The 16,296-nt window shown below is 45.0% G+C and overlaps 5 protein-coding genes across 5 annotated transcripts; 2 read left to right on the top strand and 3 right to left on the bottom strand.

Annotated features, from left to right (window-relative positions):
* Positions 1-287: 287 nt before the first annotated feature.
* Positions 288-1,749, bottom strand: V1513DRAFT_452540 (nucleophile aminohydrolase). Its single transcript, XM_066899134.1, has 7 exons — positions 1,506-1,749; positions 1,363-1,451; positions 1,272-1,299; positions 1,059-1,221; positions 828-1,006; positions 724-771; positions 288-669 (listed from the first exon to the last, which is right to left on the bottom strand). The coding sequence occupies exons 1-7, from the start codon at positions 1,629-1,631 to the stop codon at positions 481-483; spliced, it is 822 nt and encodes a 273-aa protein (XP_066751154.1). The 5' UTR covers positions 1,632-1,749; the 3' UTR covers positions 288-480.
* Positions 1,750-1,956: 207 nt separating this feature from the next.
* Positions 1,957-3,167, bottom strand: V1513DRAFT_452546 (nucleophile aminohydrolase). Its single transcript, XM_066899135.1, has 4 exons — positions 2,896-3,167; positions 2,740-2,847; positions 2,223-2,686; positions 1,957-2,164 (listed from the first exon to the last, which is right to left on the bottom strand). The coding sequence occupies exons 1-4, from the start codon at positions 3,022-3,024 to the stop codon at positions 2,008-2,010; spliced, it is 858 nt and encodes a 285-aa protein (XP_066751155.1). The 5' UTR covers positions 3,025-3,167; the 3' UTR covers positions 1,957-2,007.
* Positions 3,168-3,324: 157 nt separating this feature from the next.
* On the top strand, positions 3,325-7,069 carry V1513DRAFT_452547 (uncharacterized protein). Its single transcript, XM_066899136.1, has 3 exons — positions 3,325-3,740; positions 3,793-6,799; positions 6,854-7,069. The coding sequence occupies exons 1-2, from the start codon at positions 3,386-3,388 to the stop codon at positions 6,771-6,773; spliced, it is 3,336 nt and encodes a 1,111-aa protein (XP_066751156.1). The 5' UTR covers positions 3,325-3,385; the 3' UTR covers positions 6,774-6,799; positions 6,854-7,069.
* V1513DRAFT_452551 (trafficking protein Mon1-domain-containing protein) lies at positions 7,016-9,775 on the bottom strand. The gene is made up of 4 exons (XM_066899137.1): positions 8,586-9,775; positions 8,303-8,527; positions 7,631-8,256; positions 7,016-7,354 (listed from the first exon to the last, which is right to left on the bottom strand). Exons 1-4 carry the CDS (start codon positions 9,592-9,594, stop codon positions 7,346-7,348), a joined length of 1,869 nt encoding a protein of 622 aa, XP_066751157.1. The 5' UTR covers positions 9,595-9,775; the 3' UTR covers positions 7,016-7,345.
* A 193-nt stretch (positions 9,776-9,968) lies between these two features.
* Positions 9,969-16,283, top strand: V1513DRAFT_243925 (Dopey, N-terminal-domain-containing protein). The gene is made up of 9 exons (XM_066894450.1): positions 9,969-10,423; positions 10,506-10,627; positions 10,695-10,838; positions 10,894-10,974; positions 11,022-12,566; positions 12,630-14,588; positions 14,642-15,699; positions 15,751-15,877; positions 15,935-16,283. Exons 1-9 carry the CDS (start codon positions 10,342-10,344, stop codon positions 16,127-16,129), a joined length of 5,313 nt encoding a protein of 1,770 aa, XP_066751158.1. The 5' UTR covers positions 9,969-10,341; the 3' UTR covers positions 16,130-16,283.
* The last annotated feature ends 13 nt before the right edge of the window (positions 16,284-16,296 follow it).

Here is a 16,296-nt window from a genome sequence, read left to right on the forward strand (position 1 = left end):
TAACGAGTCAGTAAAGGTGTTGGTTCGCTAGTAGAAGGACAAACACTGACATTAAGCTGGAGAACCCTTCTTGAGCGATTGAGAAGTTAATTATTTGCAAAAGAATCCGCTGCTGTCCTACACATGCAAGTAGACAACCGAGTTGAGCGACGAATATATTCGCAATAGTCAGTATTTACTAAAATCATTGAATATTATTCGTAATACTCAGCATTTGCGAATAACGAATACGAATACAGTTGATTACTGAAAATATTCGTATCGGAACAGCCCTAGTCACAGAAATGCATCAGTCAAGGGTAGCAATTTAATCAGATAATTGAAGATAAAATATCTAGGCATGTGACACATTTATCATTGGAATGTACAATGCTACTCATTGGCCCGGTGTTCACACTCAATTTGCTTCATATAAGTAGTTCTGCCATATCACCGCAATATAAATACAATGGAATAATTCACCAGCGGCCAATTCTATACTTAGGTATCAATCTCCATCTTATCTTCGTCCTTTATTATAGTCTCCTCAAAAATATCGAAGGGGACTGAGTCGACAACTGGTCGCACCTTTTCCTTCAAAATAGCAGTAGTACCTCTTGCAAATTTGTATGACTTTTCTTTGATGGAGCGTTCATTTGGAGTGCGGTAGTTGCGATATAGCACAGCTGGCTGAGTCCAACAAGTCAGTATCGGAAGTAAACAACTTAGCAATCACGAACATACATTATCAACTTCCATAACGCACATATCAACATTCGATCCGGATCCAAGCTAGAGGGATGTTAGCAATAGCATTGAGCATGCAATGATACTGTTGCACAACTTACATCGTTCCAGATGCCTGCTTCAATGGCCTCAGCGCACAGTGACATCGCCTCCTCCTTAGTTAGTGACTCCTTCCACTTAGTCTCAAGCACAGCCATAGCCGCCATTGATCCAGATCCCAATGATAGATAATATCCAACATCAGTTGAGCCGTGAGCATGGATGGAAAACAAGCGAGGTCCTTTAACAGGGTCAGCATTACACCACAATCCATCAACAGCTGCTGCTATTACCTGTGGGATCAACACCGGCAACAATCAGATATGCACCAACATGGCCCTGGTATTTAAATAAGTGCTGTTTGAGAAGAGTGAGGCAAGTGACAACTCGAGGCTTTCGGCCGGTGCTTAAAGCATGAAGTTCTAGTGTGGATGACATTAATTGTGTCACAAATTCCTAATCCAGCGAGTGAGATTGCGAAGCTAAATTCTCACTAATATACATACGCAATCTGCCGCAGTTCCAGCACCGGCACTAGATTTTATTGTTTAGCACAATCAGTTGTATCATCGAATCTAAAGTTCAATAGGCACTTACCACCAAATCGTTGGAGAGATCCGATGTAGCTTTTCACAGTTCTTATCTGCAACAATATCACCCTCAGTAGCACGAGTATCCGCAGCAATCTGCAGTCATTAATGAACTGTAATATAATGAAACGCAGAGAAAATCAGACATACCACAACACCACCATCGAATCGACATCCTACAATGGTGGTACCAGTCGACGTTGCCTTCGGAATAGGATAACCCTTGGCAGCCAGAAAATTGTTTCTCTGATAGTTGTCAAAATTAAATCCAGGCATGTCCAAAATTAATTCCTAATCAGATGGTAGTATAAAATTATAAGCGTAGAATGCGTATTTGATGGGAGGCGCGGTGTTGCTGACCATGACAGCGGGGGTGAATCGATCAACCCTCCAGTCCGCAACGACACGAAACCCACATATATTACGCTTTACCTCACGACAAACTAGTTATATATGGACCTCGACTGGTTACCATCTCATAAGTGAGCTCGGCCGGATAATATGCCGCGTCTATCGTCTATGCTCCGCTCTTCATGACTTTCAGGACAAAACCGAAATTATCACGAAACTTTGACTCGTTATATACGAATTTACAAATATAACGGCTGGGTCATATATTACAGATAAGATGATACGATAAGCTATATCTACATTAAACATCTGCAGTGAAGTCTGTTGGCACGTTGTTAAACGATCCCTCTTCTGCTTTTGTCTTCCAGAATAGTTCTCCCACATTGTGATTTCCATAGTAAGTCCAACCAGACTCTTTGACATGATAAAGATTGACGGAACCTCCAGAAAATGCATCGCTATATTAATATATTAGGAATCATTTCGTTGTACAGTCACAAAAAGCAGAAGCCTTACCGATGAGTCGCCGCCAAGATGCTCCGCTTACCGAGCGCCAGAGCCTCCTCCACAGATAGATCCCACTTATAGGCACTATCTAAAACACCGTACGCAAATGTTTGACCAGATCCAACGCAAAAAATGTCTCCCTTCAAGCGAGTACCATCACTGTCGACATAGTAAATTGCTGGACCCTCAAGTTTCGTGTATCCGCAAATCATTGTACCCATAGATAAGCCCATTCCTTTGTAAGAATAGACGAGATTCGAAAGTATCTTGCTTGCGGCAGCGACACTAATTCGGCTCTTCTCTCGTAGTTCATGAAGGCGACATTGAATACCTAGCCATGTTTCCCAAAACTGACAATCAGCGGCGCCTCCAGCCAGGGTTCCAAGCAAGAAGGGGTTGATCTCAATGACTTTCTTAACCGTCTGGGATGCAATCCAGTTACCGGCCGTAGCACGCGAATCCACAGCAACTACCTATAAAAGAATTAGTAAGTTCATTAGGGGAAAGCCGATACAGAGCTACGTACGATGCCACCTTGGAATCTGAACGCCAATGTTGTAGTACCGTGTGCGATCTTGATTTTGCAATCTGGATTCGATGCATCATCAGTATGCGCTCGCAAGAAAGCTGCAGGCTAATCAATAGTCAGATATTATTCACTGCGTGGTTTCAGTTAAATTACCTGTGAAATAGGTGGTAAACTCAGGATCGGTAATGATGTGGGTGCCGACCTGTCATATTGTTCATCTTCCGGCAGGACACCATGCTCAACACCTGGAGTTCTAGAATATCTCGCAACAATAGCATCCATATCTTGAGCGATAAACAAATTATGAATTAAAAGTACGAATGACGATCAGGTACCAATGGATCTACTACTTGGAAAGAATAGTACGGAATAAAATAGCGTGCCTCCCTCGGTTTTGCTGACCCGATCTCGGTGTCTGACACGACGCGGCTTACATCTTGATCAACTGGCTGCTTAAACTCAGCGGCTGCCGAGATATCTAAGGCATAAAGGTACTAGCACCATGCAACAGAGGTTAGGGCCGGCAAAATCAACTTCACGTGACCGACACGTAAGAGGTTCGCGCTCCTGTAAACAAATAACGCACGAAACTCCACCGGTCAATACGTGGAGTACCCCACACTGCCTCGAAATTACTGAATGAATGCCTTGTAATCCTGAGAATAATTTGAGGAGCCACATCCAGTGGCTTATAGACACCAAAGCGCATACCCCACAGTTCGCCGATATTGGGCCAACAATCGGCCTCTCCTCAGTGATTCCTCGCAACATAATACAGCTTTTACCAAATGCTATAGAAGACAAAGCCTGTGTGGAGAGCACGGAAATGCCAGCACGAACGCTGTTGAGTATCGACAGAGATAGATCTGTTTCATCGCAAAGGAGTACCAGCTTTTTAGTACAGACTGAATCGCATATGCCGGCCTCCGGCAATAGGAATGTCTCCGTTACTGGGCCATTGACTCCCGCGAGTTTTAATATCCTGAATACTCGGAAAGGTAATAGACATATTTTAAATAAAGAGGGAGCTCAATGACAGATTGGTCACAGATTTAAAGACGTCGGCGCGGAAAGTCATATCGGAGTCTCCACCGTCTGTTCTCACAATAGACCTTTCAAGCGATGGTATTGAAGATACAAGCCATGATTCTCAAGCGGACAAACCTTTTCTTTGTCGTGCTTGTGATTCGCCGAGGAAATCACCAAGTAAGAGGCTACGATCAAGGAAAGCACATGGCGGGTCGACGATCGAAGATCTCAGTAACTTAGGCGCGCACCAGTCTTCTATTCCACAGAATCGTCCGGCAGCTACGAATAATTATGAACATGAAATTCTGGATTCCGACGATGAATTTGGTGATGTGGACATGGTCCCAGGAACTTATCCTGACCATGCGGCCGAGGGGAAGATCAAAGAGCAGTGTGAGATATCTTTGGACAACTTATTCGCTGATGACACGTCACGAAATATAGTTAACGTCAACGCGAAAGCTGCCTCTTCGTCCTTGGAAACCACTCTGGCCTCAACAGGGCAGAACCCGAGTCGCAGGACAAAGAACAGTGAATACGTAGAATCAGTCGACAGAAGAACGCAAGAGAGCCTGAAGGACGCACTTCTGTCTATTATGGGCACATGTATGGCTATTCTTGAACAGAGCGTTGCCATTGCCACGGATTGGTCGAAGCCAGAAGCCGAGCGGAAGGCAGAGTACGAGCAACTGATTCCCGAGTTTAATCGCGTGCATGCAGTCTGGCAGACTTGTGAAGCGAATTTACGAAATTTTGAGAGTAGTTGTCGCGCTGAGTCGGTGCCATATAATCCAGCCTCGCAATTTTACGACGAGCAGATTGCTGCAGTGTCTCAAACTGATCATGACGGCATATGTTTGGAATCTCTACCATCACCTGGATATGCTGATTTCGACCCCAATATTTACGATGAGAATGGTGGCGAATACAACGCAACTCCGACGAGAAATGAGTTTATTGATATTCATGACGATATTAACTTGGGACTTGATTTCGAACTGGGATCAGAGTATTTAGGCAGTTCTCCTGCAAAGCCGTTGACTGTGGCAGATGATGTGCCCGAAATCCAAGTTCCTTCCACGCAAACAGCATTATCGAACCGGATTACCGTGCTTGATGATAGTGATGGCGACATTGGTCACTCATACGTAAATCCCGCAAAGCAAATGGCTCACATAGGTGACTACGACAGCAGTAATGCCGAGATGCGTTTTGAGTGGTCGCAAGAAGTCTGCGCAGTTCTCCGCAACGTGTTCAAACTGCCTGGATTCCGGCACAATCAATTAGAAGCTATAAATGCAACTTTGTCAGGGAAAGATGTCTTTGTACTTATGCCCACGGGTGGTGGAAAGTCTCTATGTTATCAACTACCAGCGCTTGTGTATGGCGGGAAGACTAAGGGCACAACCATTGTCATATCGCCTTTGATTTCCCTGATGCAAGACCAAGTAGAGCATTTGTTGGAGAAGGGTATTAAAGCCGCCATGGTGAGCTCTCGTGGAGATGCAGGTGAGAGAAGGAACACATTTCAGCAACTGAAAAGTGGAGATCTGTCGCTTCTCTACGTCTCACCAGAAATGCTGACCACTAATTCGCAACTGCGCAATGTGATATCTTCACTGTACTACAGGGATTGTTTGGCACGAATTGTTATTGATGAGGCACATTGTGTTAGTTCATGGGGTCATGATTTCAGACCGGATTATAAGCAACTGGGACAATTTAAGAAGGACTACCCAAATGTGCCTCTTATGGCGTTAACGGCTACAGCGAACGAACGTGTACGACTAGACGTTGGCTTTAATCTTAACATCACAGGTTGTGCGTTATTTACGCAGAGCTTTAACAGGCCAAATCTCTACTACGAAGTGCGAGATAAGCAAAGGGATGTTCTGGCAGAGATTAAAGAGCTGATGAAAGTCAAATACCCCGGGAGATCAGGCATAATCTACTGCCACTCGAAGAACTCATGCGAGGAGACGGCAACGAAACTGAACAGGCTTGGGCTCAAAGTTACATACTATCATGCCGGTATGGAACCGGAAGAGCGTCTACAGGTTCAGATTGGCTGGCAAGAAGGACGTTATCAGGCGATTTGTGCAACCGTGGCTTTTGGCATGGGCATTGATAAGGCTGACGTTAGGTTTGTCGTCCACTACACACTGCCGCGAAATCTGGAAGGCTACTACCAAGAGACTGGACGAGCCGGCCGCGATGGCTTGCCATCAGAATGCATACTTTACTACGCATACAGAGATGCCACGTCAATAATGACTATGATCGACAGAGACAAAGATATCGACTATGACACGAAAGAAAAGCAGCGAACCTTCTTGAAGCAGGTTCTTCAGTATTGCGAGAATCAAACGGATTGCAGACGGCACCAGGTCTTGCAGTACTTTAATGAGAAATTTGATTCGAAGGACTGCCACAATCAATGTGACAATTGCCGGATAGCGACCGTGTGTGAGTTCGAAACACGGGATATCACAGGAATCACCAAAGATATTATCCGGACAATTCTGGCCATTCAAGATGACAATGTTACGATGCTACATTGTATAGATGTTTTCCGAGGAGCAAAGACTGCGAAGATACTAGGCGCGGGCCATAATAATGTACCGGGCTATGCCGCAGGGAAGGATGTTGAGCGGACCGATATGGAGCGGATATTTCATCACTTAGTAGCTCAGAGCATCTTAAAGGAATCTGCTATCGTCAACAAGTCTGGCTATGCTTCTTCGTACTTACGTGCCGGAGGTCGAGCGGTTGGTTTACTCTCTGGCACTGAGAAGCTGACATTGACGTTTCTCAAAAATGGAGCGGCGAAAAAGTCGAAACCACCACCGAAGCCGGTGAATTCCGCCTCTAAATCCATCGCACCGAAATCGAAAACGAAGCCTACGAAGACGGCGAGCAAAACTGGCAGACCTAGGTTTGGAGTTTCAAAGGGACAATATAGAAGGATCACCAAACCAGCAACCATTGCGACGTTTCGATGAGGACCATTACAGGTGTTGATTCACGCGTATGTCTTAATCAAGGGTTTGTTGAGAGCCATTCGATTGTTAACTTATGGCAGTTAACTTGGCATCAGCACTACTACTAGTGTCTAACGTATGAGCTGGGGATACATATATAATTGTGACGGGTTTTCTCGGTGACTGCTCTAATTAGTTTATATACTCAACGCTGACACTTGCATGACTATTCGCATTGCAAAACTATAATCATGTATATAGTATAAAGTTATGTTCAGTGTATTATGGTAACATTTAATCCACGGATCAACTCTGATGCACACCAAATCCCCATACCCACGAAACCCAAAGGATCCACAACTAAGCAAAAAATATCTACTAATGAACGTAATGGTTTCATAATATACATGTTAAATGATATATGGTAAGACAACTCCGGGAACCCAAGATGAACAAACACCGAATTTGACCACGACCCGCGTCAGTATGAAAAAATCAAATGTGTTGAAACTTTTGTATCTTACTGCCTGTCGCATCTCCAAAGTTTTCAAGATATATGAATACATACTCTACTATGTGACCGTCGCACACGATCAAAACACCTGAATACATTAGCGTAAGCTGTAAACTCACAACAAAATGCCGAACGCCAGGAACACTCCAAATTGCCAATCAAATGAATGCCATATTAGATTATAACCAAATCACAGTTCCACTATACCACACATGTCCCGAAAGGGCGAATGGTCTATAAGATCTGGACATAGAGATCTATATCGCACTTGTTGACTCTGACAGTAGCATATACAAACTTATATAAATAGGGCAAATGACGGCAAAGCATTTATATCCTTAGATGAAAAAGAAAGCCCACTTACAGCACCGTTAGATATGAAAAGTCTGCTCTCTTCACGCTTAATCCATGCTATTATGGTGTCCATTCCCTGTGCAAGCGTCGCCTTTGACGTCTGCTCGCTTGCAACACAGTAAACTTCAAACGAATGAGTTGCCCACGCAAGTGCAACAGCACTTCCTCGGCTAATGTACAGCACCTTGAGATGAGTATGTTTGGTGTGAATTGCAGCATGTAGTCGTCTGTACAAACACATGAGCTCATGCTGTGACCTGCGATCAGGGAAGTGAGGCTCGTAATTTGGCATCGTGAACTGCACGCTAGACCGCGATTTATACAGGAAATGCTGGATTGCTGGCGCCCCAATGTCCGCCGTCCGATATCGTCCCAGCTGGACTGCCATGTCAATCGGCGCCATACAGTTTTCCTCTGTAAATTTCTCTAATATGTCTTCCTTTGCTTTTCGCAGTTCATAAAAGGCGTCTCTGCTGGCGCTGATAAGAATTAGTGCAGCCTTTGGCCGGAAGAACACAATGTATGCATGCAGGAAGCCACGATTATTGAACTTTGGCAAACAGATTGGTATCCAATGCTCTCGCCCATCATGGAAGGTTGCGTTGTGGAAGAGCATAGAGAATATGACTTGCAGATCTACATAATTTAGTAATCTAATACCGCCGAGAGTGCCCGATCATACCTGGTGGGTGTAAACTATGGCGTTTCGGGCGAATCACGCTAACTAATCGACCGTCCGCCATGACAAGTCCATAAAGAAGTGATGGTGTCCGCCCTTTCAAGAGAGATACATTTATCCGATCTCTGACACTATTTCTTAACCGCAAACATTCAATAGAATTCAAGAGTATAGCCGGAGATCCGAATGCCATCTCGCGAGTTAACGAACGTAGAAACGTCTCGGCTCCTGCATTTATCGTCAGATTTTATATTCATTCCGAGCTATCGCAGCGTCTCTATTATACCATCCAAAAGTTTTCGTAAATCAAAGTTTGTCCGCCCCTTAAATACTTTGACAATCTGAGCTTTTGTCAATGCTGACAATAATTGCGTATGAAGCGCATCCAGTTGAGTTCTCAATTGACCTTCGGTTTCGCCAAGCTTGCTGATAGCTACCAAAATCAATGGGTCCTCGACCGTGACCGCAAAAGACGTTGTTCCGGCCGTAAAAAACCGTAATGCGTCACGTGTATTGTCCAATGGAAAATCATCAGAAGGCTGCTCAAAACCTGACACAAGTGCTTGTATGATACCCATATGCAACGAAATTAAGTCGTCATTTCCATGCATTGAAAATATGGGCTTTCCTGCGTATGAGAGCAAGAAATATTGCTTCTTCTGCGCCAGAAAACGCTCTAACTCGTCATGTTCTCTGTCGTCGTCTTCGTTCTCAATGTTGTAGTCGTCGAATACCGTGACAGAATCATCGTCGACATCAGTTTCTATGAATGAATTGTTGAAAGTCGCTTTATGTGGCCGACCTGATGGGTCATAATCGTGTAAGATCTTTCCTAGGAGAGACTTGCTATCCGGTAAACCGGTGTTTGAGCCTTGAAAATGTGATTGAACGGCGTCTGCAGCTAACCTCGGCACATACGATTTAGAAGAGATTAACGGCGGTGAGGCAGCAGGAGTCACCGTAGCGGATGAAGAAGTAGTTGTCCCCGCACCAGCACCATTAGAGACGGGAACAGAATAAGAAGACAGAGCTGTTGTCGCTCTGGACTGTAGCCGAACGGGAAATGCTTTGGAAAGACCAATAAGGTCTGACGAGTTGTGCGAATGGGAAATTGAATTTAGTGAAGAAGTCGGGGATGCAGGTCTGACTGTTTCTTCGAGTACCTCTGGCGAAAGGATATAGTCTTCAATGACTGCAAGTGATGTGTGCTCGACTGGGACTGACGGCTCCGTGGCAGCAGTGATGGCCAATTGGTCGGAGGTGGAGACAACTATCGACGACTGCTCGGCGGGCATTGGGAGTCGTCGGCAGCGGTCGTTCTCGCACCAGTGATCAAAGGCGAGTGCCAACAGCCGTATATACTGAGCTAACAATCAAAAGAGGAACGAATGACTTCGTGCTGCGCAATGCTGATGGAGGCTCTGGCAATCAGTAATGGATTTATTGATACCCATAGCAACTGACCGATCACATTCCGGCCGGAAAGCCCTGACCCTGAGGCACTTAAAAGTCTCCAGTGTCGTACTCCACACTCTATCAAACCCGAACCAAACGTCCAAGAGAGCTTGTCACTACGATATCTGCTACAGTACCAACGTGTTATATGGGGAATTAGCAATTAGAATCCTGATTCTGGGCTTCATGACCTGCTGTGCGCCGTTCGTAGGCAGGAATACAAGTCTGAACTCGAGAGAGCTGGAATCAGCCACAAGTGTACCGCCACAATTGGCGCAGCCTTCGGAAACGAATTGCAGATAAGATCAGAGGATGTCACTGGAAGCGCAGAAGGCCAGTTGCCGCAATATGAACGGTTTTCCTCTCATTGCTCGCAACCCTGGAGAACCACTGACCAGCCTGACCCACTGTCCCCCATTCAGGCACGCGATCGCTTTCTTCTCGTACTTCGTCATCGTATCGGATCCCGTTGTTTCTGGCTTCCACGTACTGCGTGGTCTCCACTGCTACTTTTTATTCCAGTGCTTCTTCCAATTGATCGGGGGTGACCTTCATTCGTCACGACAACGCTGGAATCGTAGTTGACAATGGCCCCCACTCCTCCATCTACTTCCTCCATCCTCCAGACTATATCGCCACTTCCATTCATTTTGTCGAAGTCAGATGATTGTGAGTATTAGCAAATAGAGGCATTGGATTTCAATGTCCCCTCTCAAGTAGTTAGTCTTGGGCAGTTTTAATTTTATTGAAGCCGCGCGTAAGAAGGATCCGAAATATAAGCGATACGCTGCGAATATCGATAGGGCTCTAGTCCTTTTCGAGCGTGTCGAAGAATGGGCAGACTATATTTCTTTCCTCGGTAAACTGCTAAGAGTATGCAACATATGATTTTGGTGTCATTTGGGTTCTTGTCGTATTTGCTAACATTCGACTGCATCAGGCATTGCAATCCCATACTTCTCAACAGATCCCGTATTCGCCTATAATCGCCAATCGTCTTGCACAATCCCTTCATCCGAATCTACCATCAGGCGTTCACCAAAAGGCATTAGAACTTTATGGGTATATATTTGGAGTGCTGGGGGTATGGTTTAAAGTAGCTCATCATTCTTCAATTGCTGGCTAAGCTGCTTCTACAGAGAGACGAGATGAGCCACGAACTTCACATCTGGGTCCCAGGATTACTACCATTGATGTCTTATGCAAGCATTAATGTCAAGGTACGTTGTTATATGGCAATTTGCTAGTATTCTACTGACAACGTCAGCCACATCTTCTGCACATAATGGAGTCCTATATCCTTCCAATTCCACCAGAATCATTGCGACCAATTCTCCGCCCATTGTTACTTGCTCTCTTACCTGGCATTGACGACGAGACCAGCGAGTCATTTACCGACACTCTTAATCTGATTGACCGCTTTCGCTCCCACGTTGCCGACGATCAATACTTCTGGCAATGCTTCTTTCTAGTACTACTCAGCTCGGAGGATAGGCGCCTCGGCGGGATCATTTATGCAACTAGAAAATTTCCGTCGTTGAGTTTAATACCGAATGACAAGACCAAGGCGGCGTTATTGGAATCTCTGTCCGACGAGCTTAAAGCTGTTGTCAAACCGGAGCCGGGTCTTATGGTCAGAGCTTTGGGTAAAGGGCTTGAAGACGAGCAGATCCTAGTTCAGCGAGGTTTCCTAGAGTTGCTTGTCCGTAATCTACAACTGCAGAGCGGGATACTACAAAATCTCGTGACACCATATGATCTTACACTACTTGTTATTTCGGCATCGTCTGTCGTCTTACGTCGTGATATGTCTCTAAATCGCAGATTGTGGACTTGGTTGCTCGGCCCAGAGCCTTCTCCAGATCATTCTCAATCTGCCGCCACATTAAGTCGTTCTGAGTATTTTCGGAAGTATGGGCTTACGTCTTTGGTTAGCGGTCTCAAAGAACTTATTTCATCTGTCTCCCCTGATCCTATCTCCCGAGCTAGGCCATATCGTATTTGCTTAAGTTTGATGGATCGTTGGGAGGTTGGTGGCCTTGTTGTTCCGGAGGTTTTGATACCTATCGTCCGAAGTGTCAGGAGGTATAAGAATGAGGCACAATCAGATGCCCACTATCAGGAAGTCCTTAAGAGTGCCAGTGCTTTCTTTGATGGAGTGGAGGCCGGCAACATTTGGGGCGATGGATTCAACCTTATTACTACAGAGCACGATTTAGATCTCTTGCTCTTTATTGTCCGAACTTTTAACGTGCGTGAAGAGGAGATGGTTATTGTTCACTTGCCACTTATCTTAGTGACGTTGTTCATCCTCCGCAAGCAGGTGCAATCTTTCAACCGCAGAATTTGGCTAGAGTTGGCAAACGAAGTTTTAGAAGCTATTCCAGCTCGTGCTTTACTTCCTACCGCCCAGTCCGAGATGCAGTCATTCAACGGCATTGAGACGCTAGAGCGCATTTCACAGTTTTACAAGCGTTCACCGGAGGAGCCCTCTACTCCACCATATTTACCAGCCACCATATCGTGGATTCTTCTGACAGTTACAGCGGAACTTGTCACATCCACACTAAACGATCTTGATCCTGATGCGGGAGATATTAGCATTTTTGCGGTTAACTTACTCACTAAGATCCCGGGAGAAACAACGTGGAAAAACGATGGTTTGGTACAAGCATTGTTAGGATTGACACCTACTGTCCACGTTCCCTTCAAGGTTTTATATGGCGCTACGCGGTTGCTGGGCGTCGTTATTGAACGAAACGGCATGACGAGACAAGAAATCGACATGTCTCTTCGAAGTTTCACGGAATTGGTAAGCTACATTATTTTCAGTGTTGGTTCTCATCGGTAAGTACTTGCTGACACTCGGAATTAGCATTGGAATTACTTAAGCATACCTACTGGAAAGTACCACGTGGAATCTGTTACCTCATTATGGGATCTTCAGAGCAAATGTAAGGATCACAGGATTGAAGCAGCTATTTCGAACTTGGTTGCCGAGGCTTATGAGAAACCGGAAGCTGGCCATGCATTTATCAATCTATGGGCGCATAGTGTTGACTATGCGAATTTCGAAGCTATTTTGACGAGGCCGTTGCTTTTAATGTTGGATTCATTAGAGGACAAATACTCTCCCTTGCGATCGATATCGTTAGCATGGCTCGAAATGCTTGGAGCTACGTCCACGTCGAATAGGCTGTACGGCATCTTAGTTTCTCGTATCTTGAAGTTACAATTTTTGCGACGTCAGGAGTATTCGTTCGGCGAGGACGACGATCTGGAACTGTTCTTGTATTATTTGAAGACCCTGACTAATATTTTGGCAATGGGTCCCCCAAGCCTTTGTGCATCCCTCGGTACGGATATGATCAGTGTTGATGCATCGAGGAGCAATTTACTGCAGCATATGGGACTAGAAGAGGGAGATCCATCGTATAGGGGTTTTTTTATTCGCGTTATTCTTCGTACATTGAAGTATGATATCCCCCCAGATAGTTCATCGGAGTTACAAGAAAGTCTCTCAAAGGTTTTACGTGGTGCTCTTCAACTACTCAACGTCATTTTAATGAATCCGGATAAACCAGTGGCTCCAGAATTGGCGGTAGAGCAGGCCCTGACTTCTCGTCTATCGTCCAATTTGCATAAAAACGATATCTATACTCAGACCTTGATATTGGATGTTTTGTTCCGGACATTGAAGGTCAACTATGGAGATGGTACATCCGAAAATGCAAATGTCCACCAAGACAGTGTTATTAAATTGCGCGATTCTGTGGAGATACGTTCATCCGTTGAGGGCACATCTGCACGCGCACCCACATCTAGCCTTATACAGTGTGTCATTGATGGAATTTCAACTGACGAAAATCAGCCCGTGCTAGATTCCTGGGTGAAGTTTTTGGTAGACTGCCTGCCTTTTTTCTCCGATGTCCTCTTTCAGATTTTGATTCCTGTAGTCGAATGTTTCTGCAGTCAGGTCAAGAAGACCTTTGAAGAATTGAAGGTAGTTTACTGTTCGAAGTCATCGACCTCACTCCCAGGATCGGAAGGCGCATTGTTTGCGTTGATGCATGGATTGGAGCATATCATGGTTGCTGCACATGATAAGCTTCTCGACGAAGAATCCAAGGCTACGAATCCGAAAACGCCGGTAGAACCTGGTTTTTTTGGAACCGTTATTTCCGGAGTGTTCTCGGTCGAATCGCCACAAGCTAGAAGTGCGGCTGCGAACAATCGTCTTACCGTTTTATTGTGTTTCCAGGACTGTATTAAAATTTGCCATGCCATTTGGCTGTGGGGCGAAGAAATCGCGAAAGGCGCTCAGAATGATCCGGATTCTGCATCCAACGAGTCGTTTATGTATATCTCTTCGCGCATGAAATATCGAGCTCGACGAATTTTGGAGCGTTTGTACATGACTGAGACTTTGGAGAGTCTCGAGACTCTTATCGATTTACATCGCACCACCCCTGTCTTTAAGCTTCTTCACGTCTTAGACGGGTCGCGTCCTAAATTGACATTGCCTTATATTCTGAACGCAATATATAGCAGAGTCAACCCAGTTATTCTCGAGTCATCTGCAAAGTCTAGTTTAACAACAGATATTGCAGATTATCAGCTACTGGAGTTCCAGGTCGATTATGTCAACTCATTGGAAAATGATGCTATTGAAGAAATATGGATGGATTGCATGGCTTTCGTTAAAGATGTCCAGGCCAATGTCGGTTTGTATCGGCACGTGTTACCAAGCATACTGGTATTTATTTCCATCATTGGCAGTAAGGTAGACCTTACAAACTTTGGTGAGCAGAGAAGGCTAAGAAAGGAATTGGCTGTATGTTTTCTGATTGGACGAAGTTGATGGAGTTGTGTCTAATTATTTCATAGGACATGTTTTTGAAACTTCTTAATTCAGCTGTGACGGCGCGGCAGATTTCGGGCATTGCTACTCCAGAACCGTCTGCCCTGTCTTTGAACGAGAAAGACAAATACTCAGATTCCGATGGTACGCAAACGCCAACTTCGGTAACGGGATCCATGGCGACAACCATTGCGCAGAGCCCACAACCTCTAGCGCTGCAGACACAACTTTCGTTCCAGCAACTGTCTCTGTCATCGGCTTCAACAATGCAATTTACTCCGGTAGAGAAAACTGAGGCTCCAAATCCTAAGCCGAAGTTTTCACAAGACGAACTGTGCCGAGCATTGGCCCGTGTTGTACCAAGCTTGCAGAAAGTTCTCCTAGAGAGTGACAGGGTACTTGCTGCATGTATAACTTTGGGAACGAGCATTATTACCCCGGCATTGAAGTCGAAGAGTTTCCCATCAAGTGCAAATGCGGCAGTACTCGAAGTGGTATATCAAGTAACCAAAATTCCAAGCACGGAAAAGGCATGGAAGGCGTCAGTAACAGACGCATATTATGATGGCAAGTTTTTCACCGTCAGCGAAAGTCTTCGACCGAAGTGGAGAGATATTCTTCGGCAGTGGCTGAAGAACGATAAAGAACGAATGCCAGATCTCATTTCCCGAGTATCGTCTCATTCATCCAATACGAACGCTCTTTTCGGCTGGTCTGATCAGGAATCGATCATGCGTCGCCTCAATTTAAGACGAGTGGCGTTTGCATACATGTGTGGCGACAAGGATCAATTCATTATGAATTTAAAGGAGACTCTAGATAAGCTGTCAGAGCTTGTCAGCTCTTCAGTGTGTGAGTCAATTCGAAGCGATGTATTCCTCTGTCTCAGAGCTATCATTCTGCGTACCTCGCCGGTTCATTTGCCTCCGTTCTGGACCTTCATATACACAGAACTCCAGGATGTGTTCTCAGAGTTGACGAATAGTGACCCAAATAATCTGCGCCCTGAGAATTTGCAGGGTGTATTTGCAGGTTGCAAATTGCTCGACACAATTCTGGTACTTGGATCTGAAGAGTTTCAACTGTACGTCTGTTTTTGGGAATTCATTATAGCGGAGCTGACTATTATTATTAGCCATCACTGGCTGTTTATTAAGGATACTTTGGAAGCGGCATTTCCAAAAGCTGAGGCTAGTCCACTACCTCTGATTGACCGTCTATCACTCCTTCTAGGTGTGCCAATGAGTACAGCCATGGCAGTTGTATGTACTATCTTCAGAGAAATTTAGATTTGTTCACGTTTGCTAATGATTATGTAGGATATATCGACCGTTTCGTTGACTGAGAGAGCGATAAGGCGTCCAATGCTAGTTGGCCAGAAATTGAACAACATCGCTGAGTTGAAGACATTTTTCAGTCATTTGAGTATTGCGAGCTTCGAGAGAGTCTATACACTTGGTGTGGCGGATGTTAACACACTGGAAGATGAGATTTATGCGGACTTGTTTGCGTGAACTTCACTGGGCATATTGGTAGTAGTACTGCATGTTAATATAAATACGGGAGTGGTCTGGTAGGTGGCAACATATAACGATGTTTGTCTGCGCGTCGAATAATTTATTTACTTTGGTTGGGTGTATTTGCCTGTAATTAGGAGGGATCATTTCTTTATACTTGCATA

This window comes from Lipomyces chichibuensis (assembly GCF_038497645.1).
Source record: "Lipomyces chichibuensis strain CBS 12929 unplaced genomic scaffold V1513scaffold_48, whole genome shotgun sequence".
Lineage (NCBI taxonomy): Eukaryota > Fungi > Ascomycota > Lipomycetes > Lipomycetales > Lipomycetaceae > Lipomyces > Lipomyces chichibuensis.

Excerpts from the sequence above, each read along its gene's own strand:
- V1513DRAFT_452551 (XM_066899137.1), bottom strand. The coding sequence starts at position 9,594 with ATGCCCGCCGAGCAGTCGTCGATAGTTGTCTCCACCTCCGACCAATTG. Across the intron at positions 8,528-8,585 it reads TTTACGAAAACTTTTGGATG|GAGCCGAGACGTTTCTACGT; the intron begins GTATAATAGAGA and ends CGATAAATGCAG. Across the intron at positions 8,257-8,302 it reads CCATAGTTTACACCCACCAG|ATCTGCAAGTCATATTCTCT; the intron begins GTATGATCGGGC and ends TAAATTATGTAG.
- V1513DRAFT_452547 (XM_066899136.1), top strand. The coding sequence starts at position 3,386 with ATGCCTTGTAATCCTGAGAATAATTTGAGGAGCCACATCCAGTGGCTT. Across the intron at positions 3,741-3,792 it reads TATCCTGAATACTCGGAAAG|ATTTAAAGACGTCGGCGCGG; the intron begins GTAATAGACATA and ends GATTGGTCACAG.
- V1513DRAFT_452540 (XM_066899134.1), bottom strand. The coding sequence starts at position 1,631 with ATGCCTGGATTTAATTTTGACAACTATCAGAGAAACAATTTTCTGGCT. Across the intron at positions 1,452-1,505 it reads GATTCGATGGTGGTGTTGTG|ATTGCTGCGGATACTCGTGC; the intron begins GTATGTCTGATT and ends TAATGACTGCAG. Across the intron at positions 1,300-1,362 it reads ATCTCTCCAACGATTTGGTG|TGCCGGTGCTGGAACTGCGG; the intron begins GTAAGTGCCTAT and ends AATAAAATCTAG.
- V1513DRAFT_452546 (XM_066899135.1), bottom strand. The coding sequence starts at position 3,024 with ATGGATGCTATTGTTGCGAGATATTCTAGAACTCCAGGTGTTGAGCAT. Across the intron at positions 2,848-2,895 it reads GTTTACCACCTATTTCACAG|CCTGCAGCTTTCTTGCGAGC; the intron begins GTAATTTAACTG and ends ACTATTGATTAG. Across the intron at positions 2,165-2,222 it reads ATCTTGGCGGCGACTCATCG|CGATGCATTTTCTGGAGGTT; the intron begins GTAAGGCTTCTG and ends ATATTAATATAG.
- V1513DRAFT_243925 (XM_066894450.1), top strand. The coding sequence starts at position 10,342 with ATGGCCCCCACTCCTCCATCTACTTCCTCCATCCTCCAGACTATATCG. Across the intron at positions 10,628-10,694 it reads TCCTCGGTAAACTGCTAAGA|GCATTGCAATCCCATACTTC; the intron begins GTATGCAACATA and ends CGACTGCATCAG. Across the intron at positions 12,567-12,629 it reads TTCGAAGTTTCACGGAATTG|CATTGGAATTACTTAAGCAT; the intron begins GTAAGCTACATT and ends ACTCGGAATTAG.